The sequence below is a fragment of the Gamsiella multidivaricata genome (genome assembly GCF_025024155.1).
Source record: "Gamsiella multidivaricata strain RSA 2152 chromosome Unknown BC939scaffold_15, whole genome shotgun sequence".
Lineage (NCBI taxonomy): Eukaryota > Fungi > Mortierellomycota > Mortierellomycetes > Mortierellales > Mortierellaceae > Gamsiella > Gamsiella multidivaricata.
The window spans coordinates 307,904-319,010 of NW_026251723.1; the positions used below are offsets into that span (position 1 = coordinate 307,904).

Below are 11,107 nucleotides of genomic sequence, written 5' to 3' on the forward strand. Positions count from 1 at the left end.
TCCACGACAACGAGCAGTGCATATCTTACCTTATTTGCGGCGGCTATGGGTCTTTGAGCTCTCGAATGTTGCGAGCAGGAAGAATCTCTCGCTCGCTCGCTTAATTGAATCCACGTATTCTAATCCGATTTTTTGACGCGCACAGCACACCTTTGGGCGTGTTATGTAAACGTGGGAAGGACTGGATCTCCCCCCCACTCCCCCTTCTCCATGGGTCCCACGCTAGCATCAGATTCCTTCCTCACCATCAACGACCTCTTTCTCAAAACAAGACCTCACCCTGATTCCTCTGCCTCGTCCTCATCTTCAAGACACTCTCCCAATCACGGAAGGATCCTCAGCTTTACCGGCCAAGTCATCTATACCCTCAGCAACACATCTCATACGATCGTCAACCCTGCAGATAGGAACACGCTGTCTTTGCCTAGTTCACACGACTTGGATCGGTTTCCTCTTCATAAACAGGCTCGCTGGCTTTTCAGAAAAAAATCTAATGGTCATTCACTTGATCATATCGTATGGTTGAGGGATCCCCGGCCTTCCTCGCTGGCCGGCAGTACACGGCCAGCAATAAATCCCAAGCAACACTCCGCAGCGATACCGAAGGATGAACCAGCTAGGAAGGTGGATACATTGACGGAGAATCACTCATTTGGTAATGGAATGCACGTCAAGGTACAGGAGCCCAACGATCGCGTCCTTTTAATTCTGGATTCAGACGATGAGGAGAACGAAAAGCACTTGAAGAGGGGCAAGCAGCATCAGCAAGCACAGGAGCCAAAGAAGGAGAGTTCCAATAAGGACGGCACTTATTCTGATACGGGCGATCATTCATCTGTTATCTCCTGGTCCGACTCCAACGCATCCTCCTCCGAATCCGACACTGACGATGATCTCGAGGAGCAGAATATCCCTGAACGCGTTGTCGCCGTCCTTTTAAGCGACGCCTTTGATCAGAACAGGATCAACCGTGTGGAATCTCTCTCAATATCAGCAATCAATCCAGGAGACCAACTCTTTGTTACGGATGCCTTGGTATTGGTGGACGAGTTTGACTCAAATATGGTGCTTTCCTGTGTGGGGATTCCTGATAAGACAAAATTTCTCATCATGCCAGCATCTCCGAGCAAGGAAGCGAAGCGGACGAAATTAATCAAAGCGCAGGGAGGAGGAATGAAGCGACCAAGGACCGAGCAGAGCAGCCAAGGTGTACAGGTAATAGATCTGTTCGCAAGCGGACAAAGACAGCAACAGCAGCGGAACGAGGGATCCAAAAAGCGGATATCTGTTAGTAGCCCAAGTCCCGACACACCTATGAACCGTGGTATCAATTCAGAAGGTGTCAAGAAGGTTTGCCAGGAAACCACCAGGTCTGGGCGACACAGTACACCTGCTTTGAATTTCAGGCAGCGTCAGGATCGTGCTCGAGGGCTGAACGCGCTCGATCTTCTCGTCCCAACAATTCATAATCGGCATAACGGTGATCCCAATTGTCGGGTCAACAAGGACAAAACATCCAAGGTCGACTACTTTTCGACGCTCTGGTGCGAGGCACCCATCACTGCTGCGACCTCTGTTCATCCGAGATCCGAAGCTCCAACAACAAGCGACAGCAGCAACAGCCGAACCGGATCGCACAATGCAAGCGGCAGTACCAGGACCATTACGCGACACATCTGTTGGCTGACTAGGATTGACCGCGCGCTTCTCAGAGCCATCTGTGCGGAATGCTCGAATGTCTACAAGAATCTGGAGTGCGTGTTTGGTTGCCAATCAAGGAAATGGCGTCTTGATATCCAAATGGAATGCTCGGTATCCGATGGAACAGCCGAGGTACAGCTGCTGGTGCTGAAAGATCTGCAGGATGTGATGTGGACCCTTCTGGGAGTCATGAAGAAGGCCACTGACGAGCCTTCAGGTCAAGTCGGATCCAGTCTTGATATTGCGTCTGGAGCAACTGAGCACAAATGCAGAGAGGACGCAAATGGAGCAAGTTTAGGTGGATTGGTGAATCACACAAATTCTGCCTTGACTTCATCCCAGTTTACGGACGCATATCAGGACGTGAGGAACAAGGTACTCCGGATTGTCGCGCGACGAGGCGAGCTGTCATTTAGGACGGGCCCTCTTCTGCCAAAAACGATCAATAATCAAAAGGGAGGCTCCAAAAGTGCCATCAAACCAATGTCTGGTCAAATCTCGCTTCCCTCTGTCACGTCCGTTGGTGGATTTGTCGAGAGTATCGATCAAGATGAATCGCATCGTGCCAAAGCAGAAGAAAAATTGTGGCTCGATATCTGCTCCGGGCGCCCTCGCACGCGAGACAAGTTCTTGTTACACGCTACAACCGCCCCTGGTCTAGGTGCTCCAGCGCAGTCTTTGACGGTGGCAGGTTCGTCTTCAGCTGTAACACCAGCAGTATCGACGGCCACAGGAGGAAAGAATACACAGCTGAGGACATCGTTTGTGAAGATGAATAGACATACGACGATAATGACGCTCGTCCGTCCTCCGCTTGTGCTCCGAGCGGTGGATGTGGAGCGAATTGGGTCCCAGACTGAGGCCATGATCCTGATGGAGCAACTTCAAAACGCTTCTCTTTGAAATAAACTGATTTATCCAAATCGTCCTTTTTTTCAGCATGGTATTTTATCGCCTACTGCATTCGCCTCTACTGGCGACGGGCGACGGGGGTTTGCTGCTATTTAGAGAACGTGTTCGCCACGACGTTTCTTCTCGCTCTTTTGCATAATTTTTAAAAACTCTTCGAGGGTGATGCGACCGTCTCCAGAGACATCCCCTTCCATGATAATCTCGTCTACATCGGCCTAACGAACACAAAAGACGAGAATGCAAGCACGGGTCTTTAAATGTGATAAAGAAAAAAAAAAGCGCGCACCATAAAGAACACCATAGTCCATAGTGCCTTCATTGACATACCTCCGAAAGAACGCTGGATCCCAGGAGGGACTGGATGGCGACACGGAGCTCCTGCGCAGAGACAGCGCCGGAGCCATCCTTGTTGATGGAATTGAACGCACGACGGTAGGGCTCCTCGGGATCCTTGTTGTGGTTGCGATTGTAGCGGTTCATGATATCACTGAACTCTTTGATGTCGATGGCATGATTGGGGACGTTGATCGAGCGCTTCAACTCTTCATCCCCCAAGTTCTAGATAGAATAAAGCGCGTTGTAACAATCAATAACGGAACGCACAGCATCAGATACTGAGTTTATAGGGAGGGAGGGTGAAGAGAGTAGCTGCAGCGTGAGAGTAATATGCGGACTGCAAACTAACGTTGATAAAGTTCTGGAAGGCAGAGGGTTCGATTCTGCCAGTGTTCTGGAGGTCGAAAAGGGAGAAGGCCTCCTTGATGTCCTCGGGGTGCATGTCAGCCATTGTTCGAAAGAGTTGCTGATGGGGAATGTGTTAGAGGTGGATGGTGCGAACCTTTTTTTTTATTGACGCCAGATCCCCCCGACACGCAGGGTGCATCCACGGATCTGAATCACGAGACGCTAAGCGAGCCTTGGACAATGCAGCCTTTGGCACGCCTGCACGCCTGGGGGATCTTGCGTCAATAAAAAAAAAAGTTTCATTCACTCTTTCCCTCAACACTTTTGACCACCACCACCACCACCACCACCATAGCAACTACACGCTATGCGGATTTTACTATCATCAGCGGCTCATGCTTCGATACTCCAAAGACTCGTCGAGGTCTTCTTCCCGCCGAACCCCCTCGAAAAGGCCGTGTCGATCATTGTCAACGCGGTCCTCGACGCGCTCGAATACTCTTTCTCCATGCAGCCTATCATATTCTGGACAGTAATAGTGTCCTCTATCCGAATATCATACTTTTGATCGAGAAGGCTGTCAATATGATTGCTGCACACCTTGGAGCTGGCCAGCCTGGTGGGTACGACCTACGTACCTTTCAAGCCTGGACACGCAAAACGTGGAAGCAAACACGGCAGACAATCTCAGGGCCTTGACCGCAGAATCTTTGCTTGCTTTTGTCTGCTGCAGTTGTATATATGTGCCTTCTCTCTCTTTCTCTATTAGTTTTTTTTTTTGTGGATGCCAATTTCCTTCACTACCAATTGTTATACTGGAAAATTTGTTTTTTCCGTTCGCTTTGTACTTACTTCTGCAACTCAAATCCTCCTTGAAGTAGAGCACAGCTGCTTGGACCACTGTAACAACAAGCTCGTGAATCATACTACAACCAACTCTCTCTCTAAAGGGGATCTGTATAAAGGAAATTTCTCTACAATGGAAAGGTTGGGACTTAATAATAAAAGAAACTATTCTATAAAGTGTAAAGGAAACTCTTCTCTGGCCCCGACCATATGAAATATTTCCTTTAAGCAGAGATATTGTGCATAAATAGGGAGACTAGTTTATCTTGTGAAGAAATCGTGTACAGTGATTTGGCAAAGGTGTTTCTTCTGTAGATCTTGAGAAGCTTGCAGTATTTTTTTACACAATGAAACGAGCTCCTACGTGTCGTGATCCTGGAACTGTCAGAAGAATGTCATTTGCTGCATAGCCTTCACTTCTTGAGTGATACTTTGCATTCATTTGTACAATGCAGTGCACCGCTCTCGGTCAGAAATCAGCAGATTTGATATAAGACTGAAGGCAGTGATCTGAAAAGGAGCACAAACCTGTTGGTGAACCAGCACAAACCTGCTGAGAAGCGGCACAAACCTGCTGGGAAGCAGCACAAAAAAACAAACCTTTCGTGGAAGCATGGAAGCAGCACGGACCTCTTAGCAAAGAGCATAATCAGCGCACATGCTGGTTCACATTGCTTGTTAACACTTCACCGACTCACCATTCCTCTCATCTTTCCACTGTCAACCATTGCACTGCAACTAAACAATCAGTTTTGTCATTCCCGTTTTCGTCCTCACTGACCATTAAGTGTTCGTCCATGGGCCTTTCATTGGTGGTCCTCATCATAGCAATCATCGTCGATATCGTTGTCAAAAGAGAAATCGTTGTCATATTCGTTCTGACTTGCGTGTGTTGTGTGGAAAAAGGAGACACGAAGGATTTTATTGAGAATGGATAAAAGACAAGACTCTGCTGTGCTGTTTTAAACAAGCCGTTAATGCTCTTTGCCAAGAGGTCCGTGCTGCTTCCACGAAAGGTTTGTGTTGCTTCCCAACAGGTTTGTGCTGGTTCACCAACAGGTTTGTGCTGTTTCTCGAGAGGTTTGTGCCTATTTTTCCTCCAGCACGTGCTGGAAAAGCAAAAATTCGTGGGCTCCTTGTTTTCTCTGGCTAAAGGTGTACACCAACTCGTAAGGATGTGATACATAACCGAGCGCGGGTTTGGGAATTCTTTTTCAATTGCAATGATGAATGGCAAGCAAAAGGCGTTGACTTGGATAACACAAAGTGTTCATCCAATGGAGGGAGAAGGTGGCATGCAATGAACCATGCAGCAATGTAGTAATGTAGCAATGTAGCAATGTAGCAATAACGGAGTATTGTCATTAGTATATCTCAAGTTTCTATGTCGCGTGCTCCTCTAGGTATTCTCCTCCTGCTCCTCCTCATCCTCCAGCTGTGGGCCTGACTGCCCCAGCTGCCCCATACCCTTAGCGACGTTCAGGTAATATCTGTTCAAGGTCATGACCCTCAGTTGATCCTCCACGACCTGCAAGGCTGACTCCTCCCTTGCCTCCAACGTCGCCCCTTCGGTGTTCAGTATCAAATCCAAGATGGAGTACACGATTGTCTTCTTGAACGAGAATGTTTTCGCCAGCGTGTTACCATGCCCTTTGCGCCATTTGGATTTAAACGTCTTATTCAAGATCCAAAGTGATGGCCGCCCGTCTACGCCCCTGAACCATTCATCTCATTGTCGTTGAAGTGGTTCATTGCGCGGCAGCATTGTAACGTCGACGAGATCCACACTATTATGTGGATAGTGTACATACCGGGACCCTAATTCTTCTTCGAGCACCATCCGTCTCTCCTTCAAGGACTGCTGTCTAGGAGCTACTGGTGCTACTGGTGCTGTTGGTGCTACAGGCGGAATCTGTTGCCCCGGCTGCTGCCCCAGCTGCTGCCCCAGCTGCTGCTGATGACCCATAATCGACTGCAGTCCAAGGTGAGCAGTGTGACTAATCGAAGTCGATATGTCTTGTATAATTCCAAACATCCGAGCTACTAGCTCCTTATTACAGCTGTTGTTGTGGGTGACATAGCTGCTGAACTGGTTGACAAGGAGGTGTTCGAGGCGCTTTACTTGCTGGGCTGTCTGGTTGTTGCTTTCTTGAAAGAGATGGCGAAGTTCGCTTTCGGCTCGATTCATTGTTGTTCATCCTGCCGAATTCGCTATGGAGAGCTGGGGCATTGACGGAGAGACTGCCCGTCATTGGGGATCTTGCGGTCTCCATACTCCTTAGCAAGGTTTCCTTGAACTCCAAAAACAGGGGCCCTTTGAAGACGCTGTGCTGAAAGATGCGGTGGTCCCCGTACAGGAACGGCTCATTGGTGAGGCTCATAAGCGCGACAGCATCCTGCAAAATGACTTTGCGTAGGTGAGCCAGAAGCAGCAGCATCCTGATTTTAAGAATGTCGGAGAACGAGATTGCCATTCGCTTGGTCGACTGCCGCTTATGATACATGTTTCTGTCCATCGTCACATTTTCGAGCCACTGCAGCCAATCCTCGTGTCCCTCACGCTCCTTGAAGTGATCTTCGATGAACGGAAAAACTTGCCGCTGAAGCTCAGGCGGTGGTATTACAGTGTTCCGGGCCAGCCATAGACGTTCATTAGGGTGTGTGCAGCCAGCCATCTGGAATGCAACCTTGTGTGGGATTCTGGTCAGATAATGTGTCGAGACGCGGCCATGATCCCAACTATCATGTTGCTCTATCGCAGATATCTCTACACCAGCATCCTGAGTATGGCAAGCCCTAGCGCCGCGATGTGCATGAGTGGGTTTCGAGGTAACGACCCTTGCATCCTCCCATAGCTTTTTTGAGACCTGGTAGTGGACTGCAGCCAACAGCTTGGACTTGTTATCCTTCCCAGGCATTAGATAGTACGCAATCCATCCGTCATCATCGAAAGGCGCTCCACCATACTATAGAGAGATAGGAAGAGACAGAAAGGTATCATTAAGTATTATTACCGGCAACAATGATGATATTTTTGCGCAGAAGGCAGTATCAAGCGTTCCGTACCATCCATTGCTCGAACAAGTAGAATGCAAGGCTGTTGACAGGACAAATCTCGACGTCCTTATTGCGTACAACAACTCCGAAATTTTCCTTGCCTTCGCAACTGGTCTTTCCTCGTAACATCGAAAGAACGACCCCTAAGGCAAAGTACCCGTCCTGAGAGTTGTGACGAAAAGTATGTGATGAGATATCTCCCAATGTCGCCATCCTCATATTCTCGTCGCAAGCCATCATAAAATGGGACCAGGACGCATTGAGTCGTCGACGGAGTCCCACCAGTTTATGGCGCCGACTACCTCGAAATCGCTGGTAGTTATGGCTCCAGCCTTTCCGCATGACTTGCTTGAGTGATTCGAGCTCGTACCCGTCTTCGATTGTCAAGCTTGCCGCATGAGCCGACTTCCTGGTACTCGCAATCCTTAGCCTATAGCTTTTCATAAGTCCTCTGATGTTTCTGGATCGTGGATGCGGTTCTGAGTGCATGGCGGTGTTCGAAGGATCCGCCTTCTGAGACTCGTATAGATCGCAAGCAGCCTTGATGTAAGCACCCACGGTCTCATAAGAAGGAAGTCTGTCGGTCTTCTCCAAGGGATCGACTTGCGCGCCGGATGTAGCTTTCCTGTTCTTTCTTCGTAGGACACGTATTGGATAGACACCTTCATCTTCATCCGTTTCCTCAGCCAAATTCTCGGCCATGTAAACCTGGAATCGTTTTGAGAGTACGAGATGATCCGTGTATCCCTTTCGAGTGCACCACTCCTGGAGAAGCTCCGTATAGATAGATTAGTACGATTGCGGAGCGTCTGTTTTCCAGTGACATGACCGCGCTCTAGTACAGCACTTACCCTCCAATGGGACTGGTACCGCGAGTACATATTTTCCGTACTCGTAGCCAAGTTACTATGACGCTGTGTCTGAAGCTCCATTTCGACGCGATATTCATTGAGTGCTAAGTCTCTGGACCGCTGAGCTTCTGTCGATCTATGCTGCTTGGCCATGAAGGACTTGGAGGAGCTGGTTGCGCTGGAGGCCTTGGGTGTAGATGAGGAGTATTGCTGGACAAAGGCCTTGGAAGTGAATGTGGACAGTTGCTGTGCAGTCTGGTCGCCGGATTCCATTGTTGCCCTCCTACGAGCAGGTCGTGCCTTCCCTGGTACTTGTTTCGCCTTTCTCTTGTTATGCCTATCCAGCAGTCGTTCCTGACACTCTTCCTCGTCACTCATTACAACACCGGCGCTATCGACGTCGTCTAAGCCGTAGTCTGTATCCTCATCCGTAGCTTCTGTCGTATCGTCGTCCGTGTCGTCATTTTGATTGTCAACGCGTTCAGCAAACGTCGGGTCGTCTTGTTCGACATAGACATTACCAGACGACCCCTCGAGCACGTCGCTATATGCATAGGCGTAGTCTGGCGTGTCCACTGAGTCTTCGAAAGCCTGGTACGAAGCGGCAGCAGCTATATACATGTATATACGACCGGTTGATACGAAGGAAAAATAAGCTGATGTATCAGTCGGTGTGATGATTAGCGTTTCAGCTGGGTAATGTCAGAACATGCCATCACCTAGACTGGCATGTGCAATGTCGACTCCATTGGCAGAGAAAGAGACACCTGTGGAAGACCCTTCTCCGTTGTCGCTTGGTCTGGATGTATTGGTGGGAATAGAGTTATGGTCCATGGTGCGTGTGGTGTGGAGTGCGGGTGGGTGCATAATATGGTCGTATTTATGCAAGGGGTCAGCAAAGTCAAGATATGGCCGACCCCTACAAAGATGGCACACCACTTTTTCTCAAAATACGCATCTTCTTTCATGCCTTCGTTTTTCTCTTGAGCGTACAAGCACCATTAGAAGCTCTGTCGCCGCATATTTTACCAAAGTCCAGTGCGCTTTATTGAGTTTAATAAGTTTACCTCTTATACTTTATGTCAACTCTCAATATATCACAGGCCCCCATCTTCCTTGAGTTGTTCCTATTGATGATATAAAAATATAAGCATTTAGCTCTTGGATCTGTATATGCTCAAGTCTTAGCCTGCATGCACGCCTTGAACGTTGAGTACAGGTGGACTACTCACTCCGAGGTGCCCCAGCCGCAGAAAGGTTCATGGTGCTGTTTTCCTTTTTTTTTATTAACATAAATCCCCATGAGCACAAGACGCATGGTCCGCAAAGGCCTTGAAGCCATAGATGCCTTCCATGCACGGCAGAGCCGCATCCCCTACCAACTATGTTGGCTTGAGGCGTCAAATTCATAACCCATGTCGCATAGCTAGCCTAACCTAACTCCTGCGTGACCTGTTGCGCGATACACGTCTCCTAATCCAGATCCAATGTTAATAAAGTTGTTTTTAAACCGAATAACTCCTCCATTATGTCCAACTTCCCTCGCCCCAAGCAATGCTGTAGCACCCTATAATCCGCGGTCCGTCTACCTTCCTGGATCTCCGTTGCAAGTAACCGTCTCCCTTTCAAATCAGAGAAATCACCAACACTACGTTGGTGTCCCCGATCACCGTTGCGTCCTCCGGCGCGTTTGCTCATGAAGGTGATTCCAACTGACTTTTCCCAGGCGACAGTGTCCTCGCATCGTTTGTTCCATATCTTGGTCCTGCCAAATTCTTCGATCCTGCTCAGGAACTTTGTCACCATGATCGTCGCAATCCACTTGGTGGTGGTAAATAGCTGCTTCCAGGTCTCAATGAGTCCCGTTGGCACCAAACCTCGGTATAAGTCCTTGACCTCCCAATCTGCCTCACTCTCCGGCTCCTCTCCTTCCGCAACCCGATATGTCCCTCGTCTTTCCGCCGTCCCCTGAATCCACTGCATTGACTCCCAGATAGCCTTCGTTCCTGTTGCCGAGAAGTTGGGACAAGTCGCAGTGAAGGGCTTGTCCTTCCGTTCGGCCTCCTCTCTCTCCTGTTCCCATTTTCGCACCGCCTGTCTCCATGCACGATATCCATTCAACTCCACTTCCTCCACCGCGTCCCTCCACTCTTGTCGCTGGTCGCACAAGGTAGCTGAACAACGCCAAAGATGATCCGCAACTCTCGTTGTTGTTGAGAGTACGAGACGCTTGGTCCGCAATGGCCTTGAAACGAGACGCTGGATTTCTAAAAACAGCCCTTTTTTCAAAATAATTGCATGGATTTACCCTTAAATTTGATGAATGGATTTCCTACTTATTGTAAAATGGAAATATATAGTTCACGAGAATTACCCATTCACCCGAACAAATTCCTAGTTGGTCCAGTGGTCAGGATTTGTCGCTCTCACCGACAAGGCCCGGGTTCGATCCCCGGACTGGGAATTAATTGTTTTTTCGATTAACGCTGCTCATTTTTTGCATAATCTACTATGGGTTGCAGGACTTGTAAGATGCGATTCAATGGAAGAATATAATCTCACACCCCGTGAGATTATCCCTCGTGGGTTCTAATTATCAAAAAAAAAAAAAAAGTAAGCCGGTTATTCTCACACCCAGGTAAGAATAATTCGAATATTTTTTTTCACGGGGAGGTGAGCGCCATATTCTCACGGAGATAGTCTGTAGGGCCTCGTTCAAAAAAAAAAAAAAGCACTCGTTTATTGTTCAAGGTCTGTTTCAGCAGGATAGAATTCTTTGGATGGTCGCGACATCTCGCTGCTGCTCTTGATACGTTTGGCTCCTGGACGCCCCTTCGGCTTCACTACAAGTGGGTCTTTGGTGACACCAAGACTTGCTTCGTTGTCAGACGCGTCCTGTAGCTCCATGAGCCCCTGTTTCTGTTTCAGTGAGATTGAGAGGCTGTTGCTTCGAATATGGGAGTTACTCTGTTGCCTCTTGCCACGGCAGGCAGTGAGGCTGCTAGTCAATCAGAGATATTATTCAGAAGCCGGTTGCTACAAACGACCTTTTGTGC

The 11,107-nt window shown here is 48.6% G+C and overlaps 3 protein-coding genes and 1 non-coding gene across 4 annotated transcripts; 2 read left to right on the forward strand and 2 right to left on the reverse strand.

Moving 5' to 3' along the window:
- Window positions 1-210: 210 nt before the first annotated feature.
- Window positions 211-2,604, forward strand: BC939DRAFT_500873 (uncharacterized protein; the record flags this gene model as incomplete). The annotated part of the gene is made up of 1 exon (XM_051560092.1): window positions 211-2,604. One exon carries the CDS (start codon window positions 211-213, stop codon window positions 2,602-2,604), a length of 2,394 nt encoding a protein of 797 aa, XP_051414821.1.
- A 101-nt stretch (window positions 2,605-2,705) lies between these two features.
- BC939DRAFT_500874 (uncharacterized protein) lies at window positions 2,706-3,400 on the reverse strand (the record flags this gene model as incomplete). The annotated part of the gene is made up of 3 exons (XM_051560093.1): window positions 2,706-2,828; window positions 2,941-3,171; window positions 3,299-3,400. 3 exons carry the CDS (start codon window positions 3,398-3,400, stop codon window positions 2,706-2,708), a joined length of 456 nt encoding a protein of 151 aa, XP_051414822.1.
- Window positions 3,401-7,483: 4,083 nt separating this feature from the next.
- BC939DRAFT_71033 (uncharacterized protein) lies at window positions 7,484-8,550 on the reverse strand. Its single transcript, XM_051561855.1, has one exon. The coding sequence runs from the start codon at window positions 8,427-8,429 to the stop codon at window positions 7,641-7,643; it is 789 nt and encodes a 262-aa protein (XP_051414823.1). The 5' UTR covers window positions 8,430-8,550; the 3' UTR covers window positions 7,484-7,640.
- A 1,893-nt stretch (window positions 8,551-10,443) lies between these two features.
- BC939DRAFT_t56 lies at window positions 10,444-10,515 on the forward strand. The gene has a single exon. It is a non-coding gene; the product is annotated as a tRNA-Glu (tRNA).
- The last annotated feature ends 592 nt before the right edge of the window (window positions 10,516-11,107 follow it).